We start from the raw sequence: 24,274 nt of genomic DNA on the forward strand, positions 1-24,274 counted from the left end.
TCCTCTGCCCTACCACCTGTCTCATGGTTTGCCCGAGGTGGCCACGCCCATTTCCACAGTTTGACATAGATGTGCCTGCAGACGGCCCCATGACTGTCCCCACGTGGTGGGGAAAAGTCCCGCGACTTGTGATCCCTTTTCAGCCTGGCCAGGAGCATCCCGTCTGCCGGAAGTCTTCCGTGACCTTGAGGCTGGACTAGGAGCTCTTCCTAGGTGCTCACAGCCCGTAGGAAGACTTGACTATACTTCCTTCACGATTTTGAAGTTACCTATTTGTGACTGTTTTCTAAACCAGACTAGCAATTTGTGGGGGATCTGAGCCTTGTTGACCTTGACCATCACAAAGCCTAACACCATATGTGGGATGTAGCTATGGTTAGTAAATATTTGTTGACCAGAATTTAAAGGTATTTTTATTGATTCATTTTTAGAGAGAGAGGAAGGGACAGGGAGAGAGAAAAACATCGATGTGAGACCAAAACATCATTTGCTGCCTCCTGCACACCCCCCGCCAGGGATCAAGCCCACAGCTCAGGCATGGGCCCTGGGAATTGAACCAGCAACCTTTCGGAGCACGGGACAATGCCCTACCGCCTGAGCCACGCTGGGCAGGGCTGATGACCAGAGTATAACTGCACTGAATGTTTCCTATCCATTGCCTCTGTTTCTTTACCACCTGCTTTCCTGCCAACCCCTGTATTTTGTTCCTCTGTTTGTGCCTCTACCAAAAGCATGGCCTCTGTGCCACATGACCCTCCAGTCCCTGGTCCAGCAGACCTGCCCCCGTCAACGTGCTCTGACTTCCTGGGAGAGCGACGCTGTTGAAAACGTCTTCCTTCTGGAAACGCTGCACCTTCAGGTTCTGGGCCCTGCTTCTCTGCTCGCCTCTCTCCTGGGCTCGTCGCTCCTCTTTGTTGACTTCTTGTCACCACGTCAGCACACCGTCTTCCTAGACACGGTGTTCAGGATGCCCCCTCCCCTCTCAGGCGCTCGCGCCCCCTCGGCTAAGCAGAGCCCCCGGAGGACCGTGTTCTGTTAAACCCGAAGCCCTCACACGCCTGCCAGCCTCGCGGGCTTTCTGCTGGGAGCTGCAGAGGTATTTGTGTAGACAGTGGCCTAATTCTTGGCTCTGCCCTTGACCTTCAGTGTGTAACCACATGGTTTGTTTACTGAATGAGTAGGTGCTAAGGATGTTGACTGTTCGTGAGGCTGCTAGGATATCAATACCTTGACTTAAGAACAAAACGGCAGCCTAGGATTAAACAAGAACAGAAGAGAGGCGGGGCGGGGGGGGCGGTCATAACCTTGTTACCCAGTCCCCCAAAAGGCTTCCGGTTTGAAAACCACTACAGTAGGTTCTTTCGAAGTCTTATCTCATTCTATTATCATTAGACCCTCAGCGATGTTTCCTGCTTTTTAAATTAGTAATATCCTTCATGAAGGTGAGCACTAAAGGTCACGTCTCTGGGCTGTTGGTCTCTTGAGGATTCCAAGTGTTTGCTTTCTGGGTGGTTTTACACTTGTGTGGGAACCTGCATTATCTCACCACTGAAGACAGACAATGCTTCATGTAGTCAGCAAGCATCGTGCAAACATGATCTTGGTTATGAATTTGATTGCAAATACCAGCTACTATATTAAACATGTCATTTTTAAAAAAATGCTCACCCAAGGATACTTTTCTATTTATCTTCAGATACAGCGGGAAGGAGAGAGGGAAGGAGGGAGGGGTGGAGGAGAGAAACATCAATGTGAGAGTGGCTGCCTCCCACATGACCCCGACCAGGGCTGGGGAATGAACCACAACCGAGGTACATGCCCTTGGCTGGAATTGAACCCAAGACTCTTTGGTCTGTGGGCCGACACTCAACCGCTGAGCCAAACCAGCCAGGGCCAACATGTCATATTTTTAAAAAGCCAATGATTTTCATTTGGGGCTCCTGATTATACTTCCATACTGAACCCTTTGAGTTTGGGCTTTATTAAACTCATTTATAATCATGACCAAATGAGACTACACAGACACCCAGCCGTATTTGAATTTCACAATTTCCTTTCATACGCTCAATTTAGGTTCACATAACTATTTTGCTTGGTCACCTACAGTCTTTGTGGGCCCTTTCCCTTTGGAGTGTGAACAGACCTTCATGCCTGCGTGTGTTTTTGCTTGTTGCTGCTTCCACTGGGCAGCACTGTCTCCAGTGGTGCAGGGCAGCACGCGGACCGAGGGCTGCTGGGGGCTGCTGGGAAGAAGGCCTGGGCACGCTTCTGCCCGCCCTCGTTCATTTCGCTGCGTTGAAATCCGAAGCTGATTTATATACGAAGCTTTACCTGGACACTTGAGACTTGTACCTTCTCTTAGTAACCTGGGTTCCATTCAGAATTAGTGCCGCTATTTTCTTGACCACACACACACACACACACACACACACACACACACATGCAAACACACTAACACCAAACTCACACCTCTGATTAAAATTTACATTTATTGCCTCGTTTACTTTCTAGAAACTGCCGTGGTCATGTACACTCATTTGTTAGGGCTGCCAGAACAAAGCCCCCCAGACAGAAGGGCTTACACAGCAGAAGTGTCCACAGTACTGTGTCCGTTCTGGGGGCTGGAAGTCGCAGAGCTGTGAGGGAAGGTCTAGTCCCCGACTGCCCCCTGGTCTGGTGATTCGCAGACAGTCAGTGGCATCCCTTGGCTTGTGGAAGCCTCACCCTGATTTCGGCCTGCACAGGACATTCTCCATGTGTGCCTTTGTCCAAATTCCCCTTCTTGGAGGACCAGTCATGCTGGATTAGAGGCGCCCCCGCGTCAGCGTGACCTCCTGTTAACTAGTGGCGTCTGCAGCAACCCTGTTCTGAATAACGTCATGTTCTCAGGCTCTGGGGTTAGGACTTCAACATGTGCATTTGGGGGACACAGTTCAACCCATGAAAGTATATGATCCCATGATGTCTCCAGTGGTGATTCTGGATAGTAGAGAGAGGTAGAAATAACAACAGCTGACCCGAGGGGCCCCAGAGACCAGCTAGAGAGACAGCTAATGCCAGATTATAAATGCTGCCATATAAAAGGATTGGGGGGAGGTTTCTAAGTGTAAGAGAAACTTATGTTTCAAGTCTCTGCCCTGGTTTTTCTGACCAACTCTTTGTCAATATTGAAATAACTCCTCTGTGACCTTTGACGGCTGAGGGGGAGAAAGAGTTTGACCACGTTTGTAAAAACCCGTCTAACTGATCATGTAGCTTTTTATCATGTACGTTTCCAGATATCTGGAGAAGTGGTGAGCATGGTTAATCACACTAGTTCTAGGGCCATTCCACCTCCTACTTCCTTAAGTCTCAGAAACCCCAGCTCAAGTCAATCCAGGCTGAACAATGAAAGGCATAAAAATAGCACAGTGAGAGGGATGTAAATCGTAGACTTTGGGTGATTGCAATGTGTCAGTGTAGGTTCAGCAGTCGTAATAAATGTACTGACCTCATTGGTGAGGGTGTTGACAAAGAGGGGAGGGCTGTGGGTGTTGACGAGGGGGGGGGGGGGCGGGCGGGCTGTGGGTGTGTAGGTCAGGAAATCTCTGCACCTTCCACACAATTTTGCCATGAACCTTAAAACCACTCTTGAAAAAAAAAAAATGAAGGCTTTATAAAAAAACAATGCAAAGGAAGTCTGATATGATGGGCTTGACAAACCCTTGTGTTGAAGGCATGTGATCTATTTTTTTTTTTAGGATCACAGCGCACAGGGGGTTTTGGTGTTCACACCTGGAGCTTGTGGCTTTATGCCCTGAGGGACGGACATAAAAGGAAAGTTGGATTCTTCAGGTGATTTTGAAATCAGCACAAAAACACTGCAGAATCTGAGCTTAAAATGCATACCTTAGGATTTTCCTTCAAACATGTTGGTGTGATTTGTTATAAACTTACCTTTAAGGGATCATTTGGTTTCCATAAAGCAGATGGGCATTTATACTACAGTTAATCAAGGTATTAAGAGTGGATACTGGTCCGGCCGGTTTGGCCCAGTGGTTGAGCATTGACTCATGAACCAAGAGGTCACCGGTTCAATTCCTGATCGGAACACATGCCCAGGTTGTGAGCCCAATCCCCGGGGGGGGAGGGGGGGAGGGACACACAGGAGGCGGCCAGTCGATGTTCTCTTTCATCGATGTTTCTCTCTCTCTCTCCCTCTACCTTCCTCTCTCTCTAAAATCAATAAAGGGAAAAAATAAAAAGAGTGGATACTGTGTATTGGCAGTTGGTATCAGAAAAGTGTGCTCCATTTCAGTCCTGCGTTGGAGAATACGGGAATAAGTTGAACAAGGGAGAGAAGGGAGGTTGTTTGGCAATTACCTGTGGGCATATATGTTGCCATCATGATCTACATTCTGTTCTCCCAAGTGTGTGGCTTCGGGGCCATAATGGACCAGTGATCATCAAGGCTTGTCTTACAATTCTTCCTTCCCTCAGCCTCAGGCCCCAGCTCTCTCCTGACTCTCACCTCCCAGACCACCTCCTCCTCTCCACCATCAGCCATGAAGGTGGGTGTCCCCGAGACTCCTTCCTGCTGCTGGGAGTCCTCATGCACCGTGTTGCCTTCACCGCAACTGTATAGATGTCTCCAAAGCCCCGTCTGCCGTCCCCGGTCTTTAGACCTCTAACCTTGATGTTCTACTTGCTGGAGGACACATCTGTCTGGGAAAGCCACCACACATGATGCTTCCCTTGTCTGAGACTGAATCCCCAGCTTCAACAACACACAGAATTGTTTCTCCTCCTTCAGCCTGTGCAATTCCTGTGGACACTTTCCCCGGTTGCGTGTCCTCAAGGCCAAGTTAATTCTTTCTCACCTCCTGACCTCTTCCCTTCATCCCCCACACCCTGCCTATTCTCCCTTTGTATTTAGGATTCTTTCTCTTGCAAGTACAAAGAAGTCAGGTCAAACGTGTGTAAACAATGCAGCGCATGTATGATATGATCTCACGTGTCCAGGACTGCTGACTTATGTCAGATATATGAAGGGATGGGTGTGTGTGAAGAAAAGGACATTTTAAAAGGGTAGAATGGTTCCGGGGACTGGAAGGTCTGGGGGTGAGCACCATGCCCGCATGGAGGTCGGTTCCTGGTTCTCCTTACTCTTCTGTGCGCTCGGTCTCGCCTTCGGGCCTCCCTCCTGTTTCCAGGTGGGGGCACCGTTTGCCCCGTTGCTCTGGCTGCTAACCCAGGGGCCACCTTGGACTCCCCTCCCCCTCCCACCTCATATTTAATCCCCCAGCTCATTCCTCAAAATACATCTCAAATCCAACCAGAGAGGACCTCGGAAAGGCAGCAGCAGTCAGACCAGGTGACAGAAGAGAAAAGGGAGTTGAGACACAGGTTAACGATGATTCTCCTGGGAGAAGCAGAGGAGAGGGGTGCCCGGTCAGAAATGGGGGTCCCGGGGTTTGGGGAAGAGCTCGGTGGGAGTATGTACCCAAGTGCTCAGGGGCAGAATCCGCATGCCGCCTGGAGGGGGCGCTCCTCAGACTGCGTGATCAGCACGTTGACTTAACTGTGTCTGTAAAGCTTTAACACGGATCCCACAGGAAGAGGGTTTTCCCTGTTACAGGTCTGAAACCAGTAATTTTCTTCTAAAATGCAAATAAAATATAAGTTTCATTTTTTATTGTTTCCCCTGCAAAGCTGAAAGGAGTTCACTTGCCTTAGAGATTTCCGTCTTCGCTGTGCTCTGACGTGACGCTACCTTTCATTAATCCCTTCCAGCTACGCAGAACTTAATTAAAACCGTCTCACACGGTGGCAGCCATTTCTGTATCTGAAAAGGGAACTCTCAGAAGCTCAGCTGCCAGTCCTCCGTGCTAAGCCAAGTTAACGATTAGTTGAGTAGGTTCTTGCTTGAATTCAAGACTCGCTACATGATGGCTTTTACCCCCATTAATTTTAGATAACAGGGAATTTGTGTGTGTGTGTGTGTGTGTATATATATATATGTCTCCATTTACTCCTGAGGATACATTCCAAGACCCCCAGGGGATACCTGAAACCTCGGACCAGACCGGACCCTATACACATATACTGTGTTTTTCCCTATAGGTGCATACCTGTGATGCAGTTTCATGTATACAGTGGCATAGGAAGAGATTGACAGCCAGGACTGACAATAAAGTCCGATTACAACAGTATACTCTAATGGAAGTGTGTGAATGCGGGCTCTCTGACAGGGCTGATTGCTCAGCCGTCTCCCCGAGGTGGGGTGAGATGATAAATTGCTTTATTAAGTCTAATAGTCTCACCTTCTCACGGAAGGAAGACTTGACGCTGCCCTTTGGCGTGTCGGAATTGCCGCACCCGGGCGTCACTAAGTAGAACAGTGGCTGGAGCAGGAGCGCGCGGTGCCGCGGCCGCTGATCTGACCCCTGAGCGGGCTGCTGTGCCCGACGGATGGGTGGGGCTCTCCCGCTGGACAGAGGGACGGTGCACGTCCGAGCGGGACAGCGTGAGACCCCGTCATGCCGGCTCGGGACAGAGTGCAATGCAACGGTTATCAAGGTTTTATTTGGGGAATTTTTCATGTAAAATTTTCAGAACATGGTTGACCATAGGTAACTGAAACCACAGGTAAGGGGTGGGCCACTGTATCTTCCATTTGACATGACGATGACCTGAGTTTGAAATAACACAGACTTGAGACTTGAGGCTGTGGAGGAAAACTGTTTTTTAAAGAGAAATGGAAAGTGATATACAAGGTTGCATCCCCTCCCCGCCCCCCATGAACATGGCAGTCCATGTCATGTGTAAACGGGTCACCCATTCTGCAGGCAGACTAAGGGACAAGGTGTCTCAGTGGAAGTGGAGTGCATGGCAGGTCTGTATGTAAGTTTTGAGAAGTAGCCATCTCTTGTCTACAGCAACAGTATCCGAGGGCCCCTGTTTCTCCTCTCTTTGCCATCACTGGTTATTGTCTTTTCTTCTAATAACGGCCTTCCGAGTGGGTAAGAAGTGATGCTTTATCACCTTTAAGTTCTGTCTCGTGTGGCCGCCGTTGCTGCACCTGTTGATCGGTGTGTGGTCCGTGGCGGTGGCATTTCCTGCGGCGGAACGGCAGTCCCTTAGCTGCAGCTGAGTCTTTGTAAGTGGCACCGCTTCACCGTAGTAAAGCTTTGCTCATGAATGGAGCGCGGAAGCTGTCTCTGGGCTTGCCATTTGCCCAAGATCGGTCTAGGAGACATCGTTCAGTATGAAGAGCCCAAGTCATCCCTTTGTGTGATGATGACATTTGACACAAAGCAGTCTCAGGCCACCCAGGTGTATCGAATGGGCCAAAACTCACCGCAGTTAAATGAGCTCTAATCAGATTCATGGATGTGTGTGGGGGGCGGGGAACAGTGTCAGAAGGGACGTTGTTCCTCTCTCACAGAGTGTTTGGCTTTTGGCCTGCCCTTTGCTGCTTTTTGTTTTCTTTAAACTAATGAGCACCATTGAGGACCACTATAAACATCAATCAACACCTGCTTTTGTTTTGTTTGTTTTTGAAATTTTTATGATTTCTTGAGTCAAACATACGTGACTGTTCCTTGTTCTGTCTCTGAAACATACTTTTTTTAAAGCATTTTTTTTCTTTATTGATTTTAGAGAGAAAGGAAGGGATAAGGAGAGAGAGAGAGAAACATCGATGAGAGAGAATATCGATTGGCTGCCTCCTGAATGCTCCCCACGGGGATCGGGCCCACAACCCGGGCATGTGCCCTGACCGGGAATCGAACCTGTGACCTCTTGGTGCGTGGGTCGATGCTCAACCACTGAGCCACACTAGTCGAGTCTGAAACATACTTTTGACAGGTGGCCAAAACTCGCCTTAATTGCCATTTCGTGTACTTCCCTAGGTAAGCTGGGTGTGTGATATGGGTCAGTAGGCGGAGCCGCTCAATTTTAAAGCCACATCACGTGAGAAGCGTTACTAGGCCACGCCTGTGGTCTTTATTGTTTTTGTCCTCCCACATCATCACCTAGTGTGATCGGTGCATTCCACACTTCACCCTTCACTGGGGGCAGCATAAGCATGTCACAGGGAGGACGAGAGGAAGGCGATTTTATGCTTAGGAAATAACTGAATGAGGAGTTACCTGGTGACTTTAAGCTCAGGACGGCTTCCGACCTCAGAACCTCTCATTTGGTTATTTGGTAGAGGGGCCACCCAAGTCTTTGAACATGAGGCTCCATCTCAGGGTCTTTTTTTTTTTTTAATCCTTACCTGAGGACATTTTTCCATGTATGTTCAGGTAGAGTGGGAGGGGGAGAGAGGAACAGAGGGAGAGAGAGAAACATCGATGTGAAAGGGACACATTGAGTGGCTGCCACCCGCACGACCAACCAGGGCCGGGGACAAACTGCATCCGAGGTACGTGCCCTTAGCGGGAACCGAGCCAGGTCTCTCTGGACCGCAGGCCAATGCTCTAACCGCTGAGCCAAACCGGCCAGGGCCATCTCAGGGTCTTATTGGCCCACCTGTGCTTGCTTAAGCAAAGGCTTCTTAAAGGGCCCAGGGTCCAGCTCCAGGACCCGGTGCGGAGCAGGAGGAACCCGCATGACACGCGTCCACACTTCCTCAGCGGGGTGCTGCCTTAACGTTGCTTCCTCCGGGCCAAGGCCAGACAGCTGTTCTCTGGAAGCAGACTCTCTGACAGGTACCACCCCGGCCCCTCGCCCTCCCCCCAATGCCCCTTGCTCCCCATAATGGTGAGATGAAGACCTTTAGAATTCCAAATAAGAGGGGTAAGAACCGTAGCTCCTAATCTTCAGCCTGAGGAAAGAAAGTCTGTGCTGCCCAACCTCCGGCTCTACCCAGCACCTTCTCTTGTTTGACTGAGTCTTTTCCTCGCTTTTCAACCACGCTAGCAAGACTTCTCGAACGACTGCATCAGATTGTCTTACACGATAGCGTTACCCAATTTCGTTTGGAACTGGAAACCAAAGGTCAAGGCCAGCCGTCGGTGATTTGGGACCTCTGGCCCTTGCTCACTTTCGGGGACAGCCTTTCCCTGGCCGATGCTGGGGTCAGCCCGCTCCTCTTCCCGCTGCCCCGCGCTGGAGGTGGCGTCGGGTGGCTCGCCCAGCTCGCTCTCCTTCAGGCCGTCACGCCGGCATGGGCTGGGCTTTATCTTCCTTTGGAGATCATCCAGCCTGAATCTCGTCTGTGGACAGGCCTACAGGGTCTGGGTCCTTCAGGTGACCCGTATGGGAATGGCTCTCTGGAAACACAGGGCCCTTCTCTCCACGCCTGACGGGTCTTCTGGATGAGGCTTTCCTGGAAGGTCGGGCTCCGAGGCAGGCTGGGAAGACGAATTTGGGGGTAGGGGGTGGGGCTTTTTGCTGCCTTGTAAAGTATACTGTGTAGTGAGAGCCTGGTTCTTCTTATGGCAAAGTGGATATGAGATTTTTTGAGGCGTATAATGGTCATCCTTGCAGTTGGAGACGTGTAATTGCACAGATGGGTACATGGGGACAGAAAGGACAAAGAACGAACGGTCGTTCCAAAGGGGTTTGATAGATGTGGGTTTTCGTAGTGAATGCAGAGATGGAGTGAAGAAAGGAAAACAGAGATGAAAGACCCCCGAATGTTTGAATGATTACGTAGGGAAGGAGAATGTTTATTTTCCCTTCACAACACCATGTCCGTAAGAAACGCTGGAGAGGCATGATGCTCCTGGGAGCCTTTTCCTGCAGTAGCTTCCTGTCCTCCTTCCGGTGCATGGACGATGGCTGTGTGCCTGCAGAAAGGGAGCCGATGAGACTGCTCTGTGCCATCGCGGTGCTGCTTTACTACTCATCCTTAGAGTGCTGCAATGGATGCGCGTTCGGGGGGCACAGCGGGAGGGCCGTGATCTGGGGCTGGTAGGAGCTGAGTGCCTTTGGTGCTTCCCAGGCTGCCTCGGGCTCCCTCCTCTGCCGGTCACACCCACCTCCTCCTGCCCCGATGTGTATGTCAGGCTGTGAACAAAAACCCCTCAGTCAGGGCATCTCTGCTTCTAAAGTGATGCTCTGAATTTTTAGAGATCTTCTGTTGTCATGTCCCTATGGGTGGTCCCCTCACATGTCCAACTAAGCCTGCTCCATCCAAGCCTGCATTTGCTTTCTATAAAACTATACTTTTACTGTGACATTATATTATGACCACCTTAAAAGATAACTATGTAAAAAGAAAACAGTCAACTTTACAAGGCAGTAGTTATCCTACTTCCTGGACTCAGCTTAACCGTATCTTCACTCACTGGGCTTCATCCATCTCTCTCTCTCTTACTCTTTCTCTCTCCTCTTTTTGCTCTTCCCTCTGACTCTTTCTCTCGTTATATATTTATAGGAAACAGGCAGAAGCATGATGATGTGAGGGTGTTCCCCAGCCTTTCTTCCTTTCAAAGGGCTGTTCTCTGTAGACTGGGTTTGTGTCTTAATGAGTCTCTCAAGTTCAGAATTTTGCTAAGGAAGTTCTGTAACCCACATTTAGGGGTACCCATATGCTATTTATAGGTATAAACGATAATTTATGTCACCTACACAGTGTAACATTTATTAACATTTATATGAGCATGAGTGGTTGGTACAGGACAGTGCAAAGTACTTTAAATGTTGATGCTTGGTTTATACCTTGAGGAGCAGTCTTGCAATCTCTGGTCCTCTCGCCTACAACTGCAAAGAAAGGGAATCGGCCTCCTTGGGCCCTAGCAGCGCTGGCGTTTTATGATTCTGTGATCTGAGTCTTGAATGAAATGCCTTCTGGTTGCTGTTGGAGATCCTGTCTGTAGCGACATGGAACTGACTCCAACCAGTGCGTAGCCCATTTTGGAAAACAGAGCTTGAATACGAAAGCTGGTCATTCTAACTCGAACTTTCTTTTCTCTCCCCCAGTTTGCTGTTTTGTGGTTCACAAGAGGTGCCATGAATTCGTTACGTTCTCTTGTCCGGGTGCGGATAAGGGACCCGACACTGATGTAAGTAACCTGGGGACTGCTGCTGGAGGGCAGTGCGGATTTCTGGGTTAAATTGTTCTAACGCCTGTGCAGCTGCTGTTGGGGCCCCTGCTACCGATGGGAAGACTTATCAGTTAGCCTCGTCCTGTTGGGCTTGTGATGGTGAACAGATGTGTAGCAGTCCTTCTGAGCCCTGCAGGACCTCTTAGGGATCAGAGGAGAATTTCTGCCCGGCTGGTCCTCCCCAGTCCTCCCCTCTCGGCAGCCACGTGGACTGACTCCAGCTAGAGTGTAGGAAGCACTTTCCTGAACACGTGCGGTTCTTTCCCGGAGATGCTGACACGCTGTGCAGTCACCGTGAGGCACCCTGCAGTTTATTAACTGACGGTCTATCATTGCTCATGGCCAGAGTCACCAAGTATTTCTAGTTCGCTTCGTGAGATCCTTGCTGCCTTTTCATTATAAATGCCCAAGTTGACTTAAACACGTGAACGTCTGTTTCCCTGAGCAGATGGTCTCCGACGCTGCTGTGGGTGAACACGTAGCTTTGTTGATCTGCGCTGTGACTCGCCTGTCTCTCTGGAGCACCTCTGCTCAGCGCTTGGGTGCCCAACAAGAGGGTCCGCCCAGGAGAAGAGGGGCTTGGGGGCATGGGGAGTACTGGCATCGAAAGTACAGGGTGGGGCAGCAGTAGGTTTGCAGTTGTTCGTATGGAAAGTAACGCAGTAATGAATAAATAATAATACAGGAGTAAGCTCTGTGGTTCACCGACGCATCGCGGTAAGCCTACTTTTGCCCCACCCTGTATCCAGCAGGAAGAAACTTGGGTTGTTCCATGGAAAATAATATTTAAAAAAATTTTTTTCTTCTTAATTGATTTTTAGAGAGAGAGGAAGGGATAGAGAGAGATATATAGGAACATTAATGAGAAAGAACATTGGCCGCCTCCTGCATGCCCCCTACCAGTGATTTGGCTCACAACTTGGTCATGTGCCCTGACCGGGTGTCGAACTGACGACTTTTTGTTACGTGGGTCGACATTCAACCACTGAGCCACACGGGCCGGGTGGAAAGTAATACACACACACACACACACACACACACACACTTTTTTGGTGTCCTTACCCGGGGACATTTTTGCATTTATCTTCAACTAGAGCCGGAGGGAGAAACATCAATGTGAGAGAGACACACCGACTGCCTGCCACCCACACAACCCCAACCGGGGTGGGGACAAACCACAACCTAGGTACATGCCCTTAGCGGGAACCGAACCCGGGCTTCTGGTCTGCAGGCTGACACTCTAACCGCTGAGCCAAATCGGCCAGGGCGGAAAGTAATATATATATATTTTTTTATCCTCACCCGAGGACATTTTTCCTTTTTTTTTTTTGTTCAGGTAGAGTGGGAGGAAGAGAGAGAGAGACATCGATGTGAAAGGGACACATCGAGTGGCTGCCACCCACATGACCAACCAGGGCTGGGGACAAACTGCAACCAAGGCACGTGCCCTTAGCGGGAACCGAACCCGGGTCTCTCTGGACCACAGGCCAATGCTCTAACCGCTGAGCCAAACCGGCCAGAGCAGTAATATTTTTAAGTGAAAAAAAAAACAGTTTGTGTGGGAGGTCTGCAAAGTAGGGCTTTCTATTCTGAATGCTTTCGCCGGACCACTGACACTTACATTATGTGCTCCGAGGGATTCGTTCCCACCTTCAGCCTCGTTCCCATCAGGACACGCTGGCCTCCCGATGGCTTGTGCCCGGCGCAGGGCTGGGTTCTCCCCTTCTGAGAAGACGGCGTGTCCACGGGAGCAGTTCCACTCTGCGTTTTTAACACGTGTAACGAAGGAACTACTGGGCCCTCAGCACGTGGCCACATGCTGCTGCTCGGGGAAGATGGGGCAGCACAGAGGGGGGCCTGGCTCTGAGCCACTCCCGCCCCACAAAGACTCAGAATGTGGGAGCCAGGGGGGACCTTGGAGGTGATCTTGTTTTATCTCCTCGTGGACCTGGAACCCAGTCCAGGAGGGCTGAGGGATTCGCCTACACACACAAAAACTAGGCGGTGTGTCTGTGCCCCCCCCCCCCCAGGGCGTTTCTGGCTCCAGGAAGTAGTCCTTTCGCCTCCTGGCTCATTCTCCTCAACTCCACCCTCCCCCTGAGCTGTGCTCATTTCTCTTCTGTCCCCTCTCATTTCGGCCCCAGCAAGAATGGGCAGGGGCGGGATGGTGAGCTGCCCCCGGTACAGCCCATTGTGCAGGCTTGTGATACATAAAGTCGTCCTGCGCCACACACACCTTTCCGTGGCTGCAGAACCTCATCGAAGGTCCTTCACGCCAAGGACGACACTTGTTCCCTGGAAGAGAAGGCACCGTCTGGTGAATCAGGACTCGCGGGTGCTTTTCAAACTCTCGTGCACCTCCCTTCACGAGTTAGAATTTCAGCTCACCAGCTTCTGTCCTTCAGTCTGGAGCGCCTCCCCGTTCTTAGAATAATCTCCCTTCCGCTTAAAATACGTCTGTTCATGAAGCCCACCCTGCTAGAGGGAAGACAGGGTGCGTGGGTCCTTCCGGTACCTGTGCATGTGTACGTGTGGATGTAGATTGTTAGCACGTGGAGTCATTTTCTTCCATACTTCCTTTTCTCTGTGCCGTAGTGAGGAAGCTGCGAAGTGGCCCTTCCAGAGAGGCTACCAGTCTCAGGCCCGCTCTCAAAGCCGTGCTGTGCGGGTCCGCACGCACAGACACACCCACCCACACGCACACCCCTTTCTATCTGTAAAGTTGTAGAGAGAAGTTCACATGTGACATGTATACAATGACAGATGCTAAACAGCTCTTTCGACATTATCTTCGGCACGCTTCCTCTGCACGTTGGACATGCGGACGTTTGGAAAGTGTTTGCGAGGCTTGAAGCACCTGGAGGTAGCGAGCTGCCCTTGCGTTTCATGCTTAGTCACGTTTTAATTTTTATTGTTGTTTCGCCTGGTACATTTCACCAGTGCCCCTGGCCCGTCTGGGGAGAAACTCCTCATGTAGGACCTTTTACCTCTCGTGTCTGAGCCATTCTTTGGACAGAATTCAGGTGATTTAAAACGGCGTCCTGGGTCATCAGAGCCTCCCCTGGGGGACAGCGGCATCCATACAGGTGGGGTCGCACGTGAGCTAGCACCTGCCAGAATACGGGCACGAACAAGGTCATTACACTGGTTAAAAGGCGGGAAGCTTGCTTCTGATGCGGGAGAGCTTCAGGCCCATGAAGATCATACCACTGCGCTGCTGGAAGAGGCTGAGCGTATTGACTGTACACAGAACCAAACAGAACCCATTGAACAAATCGCCGCCACGCGAGAGCGAGGTCTGGTGGGGGCGGGGCCCCTGGAGGGCTGCGCGTCTCAAAGCAGGAATGCCGTCCTTGGGCCAGTCTTGGGAACTCTGCTCTAGGCTGCTAAACTGTCCGAAATTCAACATTTCAAAAATTCAACACTTCAAGGCTTCACTCATAACAAAACTCAAAATATTTTTTAAAAATATATGGATATTAATTTAATTTCTTTTAATTTTTTCTTTATTGATTTGAGAGAGCGAGGAAGGGAGAGGGAGAGAGAAGCATTGATGAGAGAGAACATCGACTGGCCGCCTCCTGCATGCCCCCCACTGGGGATCGGGCCCACAACTTGGGCATGTGCCCTGACTGGGAATTGAACCTCTTGGTGCAGGGTCGATGCTCAACCGCTGAGCCACACCGCCGGGCACCAATTTCCTGTTTCCTCAAAGTGGCTTTTACATTTACTATGGAAATAAGACACTTTTGTGAGCAAGCCCAGTTATACCCCAAACATTTTTATATTCTTGAACTTACAAAGTAAAATGAGATTTGTAAAAGGTGCAGGTGCTAAAAAGAAAAAAAAAAAAAAGTGGCATCTAAAATGCAGCAGAGGGAGGTTGGAGGGTCCTGGAGTGGGAACTGGGTATCCTGCCCAACCTGTTCGTTCACTGAAAACCTACTAGACCGTGGTAGTCTTTTTTTTATAAATAGGACGGGTGAACTTAGTGGTCTTCCAAGTTCTCATTCCCTCAATTCCATCCCATCACTAAATGTCTATTAGGGACGTCATGCTGGGAAGATGTGAGGGTGAAGACAGCTTCATCCCTGCCCTCCCAGCATGAGGAGGAGCCAAGCATGCACATAGTTGCACTGTACGGTTGCATGTGATAGCTGCCTGCATGGTGAAGACATAAAATGCTGCTGAGTTTAGGTGGAGGGGGAGAGGGCATCTAATGGGAGAATGCAGGAAGGCTTCCTGAAGGTGGTGGCATTTTAAGATGGATTGTGGTTCTTTTCAGAAATTTCTCTTACAAACACCCCGCTGTTTTTATGTCTGCCCTGCTGGCTTACGGGAGTTACACCTCCTGCCAGGTGCTGCTTTCCAGCGGCACACAAACTCAGGTGACGTATCTTTGCAAGAAGCCCAGTAAGTAGAACATCTGCAGGAGAAACCGGAGACTTCTGCACATCCTGGCGGGCTCACCCCCAGGTACAGCTCTGAGGATGCCCTCACCAGGTTCTGAAACCACCCCTGCACTCGCCCACAGATGCCATTCCTCACGTGCTAAAGTGCCGTGGGAAACCTTGAAAACAGGTTATTTCAGGGAAATAAACCTAACATTTCCTGGGCTAATTCTGAGCCTCGGTGGGTGGATTCTTTTATGTACCAGATGCACCGCAACAGAAGCATTTCCTACAAGGGAAGGGACTCCTGCTACTTTTGCGCCAAATTAATTTAGCTGGGAATTAAAAATAGCCCCAAAGATTTGTCCCCTGGTCTGCAGTTCCGGTGATGAACTTCGGGGGACAGAGCTGGGCCTAGGAATGTCCATTCTCTCCCCCTCCCAAGCTTCGGCCAGTGAGAAGAGGGGTGTTTGTGCTTGATGACAGGACGCCTCATATTTTAGCCAAAGGCCTGTTTTCAGGGGACCCTGGGGGCCTTTCAGCATAGTCCAACAGTTTACGTTGTCACTGCTCAAACATCTTTGGAACTCCGCTCTCAGAACAGCCTAGAAGGCCAGTAGCACATTCTTTTCTCAACCTCCATTCTTGGCAAATTGCCAGCCTTTGAGTGTGGAGAATGTTTGGGGAAGCAGCCAAAAGTCTGGTGGAGTCAGATCTGAAAAGGGGGCGTGATTAAGGTGGGTAAGAGGATTAGGTAGGAAGTGATTTTTCTTGTGAAAGTTATGAACTGTCTCCGACATCAGCTTTGAAAGAGACTTTTGTGTGGGAAGCGTGGGAAGCACGTAGGATACATGTAGCCGCTCGGGGCCGCTTTGCATTAATGCCTACGTGTGCGTGTGTGTAAGTTGTTGCATTGCTTAATGATTACGCCTGCACAGTACGTTCTCCATGAGCAGCTCTGGTGTCTTTCCCTTTGAAAGCCAAGAGCCCGGCACATAGCCTGACACAGAATGGGCATTGGAAAAATATTGTTGAACTGAAGAGAATGAGTGGATGACAGTCTGATAACCTAATTTGATCACCCGTTGTTTTTATCTGGTCTCCAATTACGGGCATAGTTCCAGCTGCACACGAGCCAGCTCCTGAACTGCCCCGCTGCCTCGGAACGGATGTTTCACCGGCACCATCGTGGCACCAGCGGGGTGGAGGGGAAGCCACAGCTGATGGGCTGCCCACTTTTCACGACAGCCACTTGAAACCGTTGTCTCAGTTCTCTGGAGTTTAAAAAATGGTGGATCTAGCCCTGACCGGTTTGGCTCAGCGGTTGGAGCATCAGCCCGCGGACGGGAGAGACCCGGGTTCGGTTCCCGCTAAGGGCACGTACCTCCATTGCAGTTTGGCCCCGGCCCCGGATGGGTTCATGTGGGTGGCAGCCACTCGATGTGTCTCTCTCACATTGATGTTTCTCTCACTCCTGCTCTATCTGAAGATAAATGCAAAACTGTCCTCGGGTGAGGATAAAAAAAAAAAAAAAAAAGTCAATAAAAAAATGGTGGATCTGGGCAAGAATAGCCTTTGGACTGGTTAGGATCAAAAAGTAGTAGGATAGCCCTGGCCGGTGTGGCTCAGTGGTTGCAGGCAAGGGGGTGCACCTGGGTTGCAGGTTCCATCCCTGGCCCCAGTTGGGTATGAGTGGGAGGCAGCCAGTCCACGTGTCTTTTACACTGGTGTTTCTCTTCCTCCCTCCCTCCCACTCCATCTAAAAAAGCAATGGAAAAAATATCCTTGGGTGAGGATTAACAACAACAACAAAAAATTGGCAGGATGGTTTCCTTATTTAGTTTTCCTGACCTATACAAGTAACTTAAGAATATCAGACAGGCCCTGCTGGTGTGGCTCAGTGGTTGAGCGTCGACCTATGCACCAAGAGGTTGCCGGTTCGATTCCCAATCAAGGCACATGCTCAGGTTGTAGTTCAAATCCACAGTGGGGGGCATGCAGGAGGCAGCCAATCTATGTTCTCACTCATCGATGTTTCTATCTTTCTTTGCTTCTCCCTTCCTCTCGCTCTCAAATCAATAAAGAAAAAAGAATTTTATTAAAATAAAACAAAAAAAACGAATGTCAGACAGTTGATGTACAAATGATCAAATGAACCTGTACCTGAGAACCGTTGCTGAAAGTACCGTCTGGGGGGCCTAGCATTGGAGCCGGAATCAGTGGGATCCCCGAGCTATGAGTTTGCTCGACACGTCACCACGTCTTTATGACATTATCTGATGTCTAGTTAGCACTTCTTATGCCCACTGCTTCTCGTGCGTTTATTCATTATATGGTCTCATTCTTATCACTACCTTTTTCTTGAGCATTTATTATGTGCCAGGGGCTATGAGATGCAAAGGTTAGAAAAACAGGGTCCTCCTGGTCTTCGAACAGTTTATCCTGAGTGGGAAGTCATACATATGAATAAACGTTATTTGTTCAGATGAGTCCTTTAATGGATAACATACCTAAACACACCAGGCATAGATTGTTATCTCCATTGTACAAATGTGAAAGTTGAGGCTGAGGGGTGGTTCAGTTACTTGCTGGGGGTCCAGTAGTCAGTGGTGCATTAAGCTTTGAACCAGGTCTCTCCAGGTCCAAGCCTACCTACTCTCTTTCCTGGGGACCATGTGACCGGTCAGCAAAGCCAACTTCAGGGGCAGTTTCTCTGCCTATGAAGCTCTATTTTTGTTGGCACAGTCAGGGGTCAGTGTGACTAGGAGAAACCTTAAAACAGTAAGAGAGCTCTGAAATTATGAAACCCTAAACTGTTAACAGTAGAAGCACTCATAAGACCAACAACGCATGCAAGTCTAGACCAGAGAGCGCGGGTTTGATGGGACCAGGTGACGGCCTGGAGCGGGTGGGAGACTTAGGTGGGGTTTTTCTCAAGAAGGTGGAAGGTCAGACTTTCCAGGACACCGGCTTCTGGAAAGATTCATTTCAGGTGTCTCCACCCAAACTGAAAGCCAGCATGGATAGCTTTTCGGCTCATGCCTGTGGCTTGTTCCTGGATCTCAGTGAGCCACTGGTTTACAAACTCAAGTACGAGTCCCGCACAGTTAGCTGGTACCTTCCTCTCCTTGGCTCTGTTTTCTGTTTCTGCTCCTTAATGAATGTCCAGCAGGAGACTTGGAAAGAGTCTAGGGACAAAAAGAAGTACGTTTCCTAGGAAGATACGGAGGGTTTCCTAGCTGGCGTTATCACTGGGACGTTTATTTACAGTGAGGCCGAGGACCGCCAAACAGTCCTAGCAATCGAGTGAACCCACTTACTAGGACCTCTGTGTAGGCCTCTGGTAGGGGCTACGAGAGATGGAGAATGTCGGAGAACATCAGAGAGAGTGGCTAAGAGAGACGAAGCGGGGTAGCACCTCTCCGACAGCTGTTCAGCCTGCTGTGGCTCCCAGCTCTGAGCAGACGCCCCCAGGCTGCGAGTTTAGTAATAGCAAGAGGTGAGATGTGCAGTGGGTAGTCCCGTGGTTATAACCATTTTGTCTGTCCCTCCAGCAGTGTTGTTTTTATAACCCAGCACATTGCCCAGACATTTGACTCAAGACTGACTCTAAGGAAGAGCCAGATTCTAAGAAGAAGGCCATAGTCCTGGTGATTGTCATGTTGCCATTAGGCGCTGGGTGGTCCTGAGAGTGTGAAGGTTTCCCAGGATATGGAGAGAGCTCCGGTTCTTTATGGCAAGGATGCTGTGCTTAATGCGCATCTGTTTCTTCACCCTGGTCGTTCTCCTTGCATCCCCTCGGCGCTCCAAGCCCGAGCTTACTCCTGTCATCCTGATCGTCAGTGTCTCTGCACCGTCGCCCAAGCCAGGAACCTCGTATGAACTCGGTTGTCTCCATCTCCTCTGTCCCCAAGGACGAGCCCGCTCCCGGTTCCGAGGTCATTAGGCAAGAAGGGTTCTTTCTTGCTCAGGGAAGGGTGCGCATCTTTGTTCTATTAGGCTTATATTAGGGACGGCAATCTTCTTTCCTCAGGTACTGACTTGCATGCTCATCTCATCCAGAAACACCCAGAATAACGTCTGACCAAATGTCTGGGCCTCCCCTGGTCCCGTGAGGCTGCCAGAGTTCACCATCACCGAGGGCGAATACACAGGGTGTGGGTCCTGGGACGGGTGAGTCACCCGGCCATCCGTGTAACAATGCATCTCAGAAAGACTTCGTTGGTGCTGTTACAGTGTAATGTTTTCTTTACCCGAAATCTTACCTCTTTTCCTCAAGTGCTTCTGTGTGATTTCTGACTCAGAGAAGGTGATCATTAATGTTTGTTAAGAGAGTGACTGAATGAAAAAGTGAAACCTCTGATCCCAAAATAGAATGTAAATCGTTTCCTTGATTTAAGTAAAATATCTGTAAACTGTTCCATGAGATCCTGTTAGAATCAGTACCAGCCATTTCCTGATTATAAGTTAGTCTTTAGGAAGTGAATTTCCTTACTAAGAAAAGAAAAGAAAAAGTTTTGTTTTTTTCTTATGGAGGGACTGTTCGGTGAAAAATTAAGCCTAACGAAAGGAGGCAAAATGTCCAGTGAACCGTGCTTGCCGCCTGTGTGGCCAGTTTCAACTTGGCGAACATTTTTTTGATTGAATATTGATGGGAAGGAAAAACAATCCATTAAAAGGAAATGCTTGTTTTGTCAACTGCCTATTTTGGATTTATAGTCCTTGAAGGAATTGCTAATTATGCAGTTATTCTGGAGAGGTTTATAGCCAATCACAGTTAATCTGGAAAGGTTTGTAGCCAATCACAATTCAAGAGGCAGGGTGATGACGGAGCACTAAGGACGCTACCTTAGGAGCCAGTAGCCTCTGGTCTCTTTCCAGTTTGACCACCTCTGTCCTAGGTGTGTGTCTGTTGAATGCCTACCTGTGCCAGGATACATAATCTATGCAAAACTCATTGTGGTTGCTTGTTATTCATGCTTATGAGAAACTCATATTGTTATGAGATTATGGTATAAAAGAGTATATTTTAAAATGCACGGATTCTAAACTGTTTTACAACAGGCGAGTTTTTCGGGTTTTTTTGGTCTTGTCATAAACCTGCCCAAGACAAAAGACCATTCAGAAGGCAATTGCATGTTGCCTGCTGTCTGCATTTTGCATGTCCCTGGCCTGTCCCTCCCCGTCTCTCTTTCAAGACAGGAAACTGTAGTATTAACACAGGATAGAAATATTTAAAACATGAGTGTTTCCTATTTGGAAATGATATTCTCCGTGGAGGAGGGTGATTTTAAGTTTCTAGATATTAAGCTGTAGCATGACTCATTTGTTCTTAAGCAGGTCATTTCCCCGGTACTAAAATTAATCACAAAAGACCAGGGAGGCTTGAAAAAGAAGAGGAGTTCACACAGCAGGTCTTAAAATTAGACAGGCAGGCTGCTCTCTTCAGCATTTGCTAAGTTTGGATGATGCACCAAGATTAAGGTAATTCATTTTAATCATGTTTTATTTTTCATTACAAGTCTGTAATTTAGTTCAGCAGTAGAATAAGGAAGAAAATGGTGAGTTGAAAATTGAAGAAGGAATCACATACACAGGTGAGATAGACCATCTCTGTGAGTCCCCGCACCCACGGTCAGTTTGGAACAGTTTGCTTAATTTTTTTTTTTAATCATCTGAGGACATTTTTTCCATTTTTTGTTCAGATAGAGTAGGAAGGAGAGAGAGAGGGAGAGAGAGAAACATCGATGTGAAAGGGACACATCGAGCGGCTGCCACCCACACGACCCAACCAGGGCCGGGGACAAACTGCAACCGAGGTATGTGCCCTTAGCGGGAACTGAACCCGGGTCTCTCCAGACCGCAGGCCAACACTCTAACCACTGAGCCAAACCGGCCAGGGCAGTTTGCTTAAATTTGATCATATTCGCCCTGGCCGGTTTGGCTCAGCGGTTGGAGCATCAGCCTGCGGTACAGAGAAATTTGATCATATTCTCATGTAGTAAACTTCTGTTCATCCAGGAGCCCAGTGATGGGAGACACCAACAAAATAACCTCTGAGTCTGGCCGGTGTGGCTCAGTGGTTGAGCGTCGACCCATGCACCAAGAAGTCACCAGTTTGATTCCCGGTCAGGACACATGCCCAGGCTGTGGGCCTGATCCCCAGTGGGGGGCATGCAGATGGCCAATTGATGTTCTCCCTCATCGATGTTTCCATCTCTCTCTCCCTTTCTAAAACCAATAAAGGAAAAAAAAAATTTTTTTAATAACCTCTGAAAAAACACACAGTTTGCCCAGTAGCCACCTACCTTGCTCCTCGTTTCTGCTTCTGTCTCCTACAATTTACCCTCTACACAGCAGCCAGAGTGGTTTTTTGGCATGAATCAGGCAGATTATATCACTGCATTGCTCTCTCTATACCTTCCAATGGTTTTCTTTGACCATTAGAATAAAATATAAACTTCTTCCCTTGGTCAGCAAGGCCTGTCATGACTGCAATCTGGCTCCTGTCCACCTTCCTGAACAGAACATGCCAAGCTCATTTCTACCTCAGGGCCTTTGCACTGGTGGATTCTGCTGGATGCAACTTATTCCCAGAGAATGCTCATTCACACCATTCAAGTCTCTGCTCAGATGACCCTCCCCTCATTGTTTTCTATTAGTCTTTCCTCCTCCATGTGCTTCATAGCCCTGTCACCACCTCAACCATACTCTTTATTTGCTGATTGGTTATGGTCTGTTCGTCCACCACCATGACAGCAGGACCATAGTTTTACTTACTCTTCTGTTTAACCTAGAACTGGCACATAGTAAGTGCTCAATTAATATTCGTTGGGAGGATGAATGACTGCATATTACTTTTACGAGAGACATGAAAAACCTTATGGGGTCTTGTTCATTGGATTCTTTCTAATAATATAAGTAAAAGGAAATGCCAGGGGAGCAATAGAGACTTTTCCTTTTCTATGATTATAACATCATGCCATATGGTTAAAAAATTAAGATATGTGTAACAATTGGACAGAATCTGATAGTCTGATTTATTATCTTTTATTCTCAAATTCATTTTTAAGTTTTTCCATCCTGGAGCTCGTAAGGAAATTAACTAACATGTGGATACTACAACCAAATGTCCAATCTTAAAGAAGCACTATGGCCCTGGCCGGTTTGGCTCAGTGATTAGAGCGTTGGCCTGCGGTCCAGAGAGACCCGGGTTCGGTTCCCGCTAAGGGCATGTACCTTGGTTGCAGTTTGTCCCCGGCCCTGGTTGGTCGTGCGGGTGGCAGCCACTCGATGTGTCCCTTTCACATGGATGTTTCTCTCCCTCCCTCCCTGAACAAGAAAATGGAAAAATGTCCTTGGGTGAGGATAAAAAATAAAATAAAATAAATAAAATAAAATAAAAGCACTATGACATACCCAATTCCTCTGTAATGCAGCTAGGAAGAACTTCCTGATACTTGTGTTTTGTATGTAGAAAAGTGTCCGAGTTGCCCGGCTGGTGTGGCTCAGTGGTTGAGCATCGACCCATGTGCCAAGAAGTCACCAGTTTGATTCCCAGTCAGGGCACATGCCCAGGTTGTGGGCCAGATCCCCAGTGGGGGGCATGCAAGAGGCAGCCAATCAATGTTCTCTCTCACCGATGTTTCTATCTCTCCCTCTCCCTTCCTCTCTCTCTAAAAATCAATAAAGAAGAAGAAAACCAATTTTTTAAGTGTTTGAGTCAAAGATTCAACTGAATATAAAATAATAAAAACTTCCGATTTATTAGATCGAAATTGCTTCTCCTTTTGCTAATGAATGACTTTTTTTTTAGCTGTAATATCACTGAGCTGAACAAATAAATCACCTTTGAGTACTTCAGGAAAACTTAACACATGCTGAATGGATCAAACATTACAGCCACACCTTCCCTAGACCGTCTCTACCTCTGATGTGTCAGACGCTTCACAACTATGAAGTCAAGTGGTTGTACACATTCTGCATTTGTGTGCAGAACACGAAATGCATTGATCTTAGTTCTTGCTTACTGGCCTATAGGACTTCCCAGGAAACCGAGACGAAGATGTGTGTTGTGTGATTTCAGTACCCTCGGCACTACGATCACAAGACACGCAGCATCCTTTTGCTGTGGTTCAAGACAACAGGGAGGGAGGTCACCTTTGGAAAAGAATAGATCAAATGTGTTCAAACTGAGGAACCTTTCTCGGTTACACCGTGGTACCCCGTTCGTTTTTACATGCGCATCGTGGCATAGTTCTGGTTCAGTGGATCAGAAATCGTAGTCTTTAAAATTCACCTTGACTTTTAGTTATCAACATATTAGCCAAAATAATTAGATAAAACACGTAGGAAAGGGTATTGTGTCACTGAGCCCAAAGAGCCTGGGATTAGGAATTAAGATCATGTACAGAAGTTTCCTGAAAATCCCTGAATGGCTGTATACACTGGGGAAAGTATGTCCTATTTTAGAAACTCGGGGGTGGGGTGGGAGTGGGAGGTGGGGGGAGGATGGTATTGTTATGCAAAGCCTTTCCAGTGTTTAAAAATATAATTGTGTTTAGATCTTGGTTTTGCTCCAATACGTAGGAATTGTGTAAAGTGTTAGGGCAGCTATGTATGTTTAAATTGTGTGTGTTGAAGATTAAGAAGAAGGTAATGGTTGTTTTTCCTAAATGAAATCACCCCCCTCCACCCCCTCAGTTCTTTTCTGAAGTTGCTGGCATTTGGGTCAAGGTTTATTAAAAGCTACATTTTATAAAGACTTGTTTGAAGCTTGTTTGCATAGTTCTTTTTTTTTTTCTATTGGAAATGGAATTTAATGTCTTGGGTCTTTTTAAATAGTGT

The 24,274-nt window shown here is 48.4% G+C and overlaps 1 protein-coding gene across 1 annotated transcript in view; it reads left to right on the forward strand.

Moving 5' to 3' along the window:
* Positions 1-24,274, forward strand: part of PRKCA (protein kinase C alpha) — a 347,330-nt gene that overhangs the window by 140,257 nt on the left and 182,799 nt on the right. The window contains exon 3 of the mRNA XM_036268037.1: positions 10,912-10,994. Coding sequence (XP_036123930.1) covers positions 10,912-10,994 — 83 coding nt within the window. The remainder of the gene's footprint in view (positions 1-10,911; positions 10,995-24,274) is intronic.

Source organism: Molossus molossus, unplaced genomic scaffold (genome assembly GCF_014108415.1).
Source record: "Molossus molossus isolate mMolMol1 unplaced genomic scaffold, mMolMol1.p scaffold_m16_p_19, whole genome shotgun sequence".
NCBI classification, from domain to species: domain Eukaryota; kingdom Metazoa; phylum Chordata; class Mammalia; order Chiroptera; family Molossidae; genus Molossus; species Molossus molossus.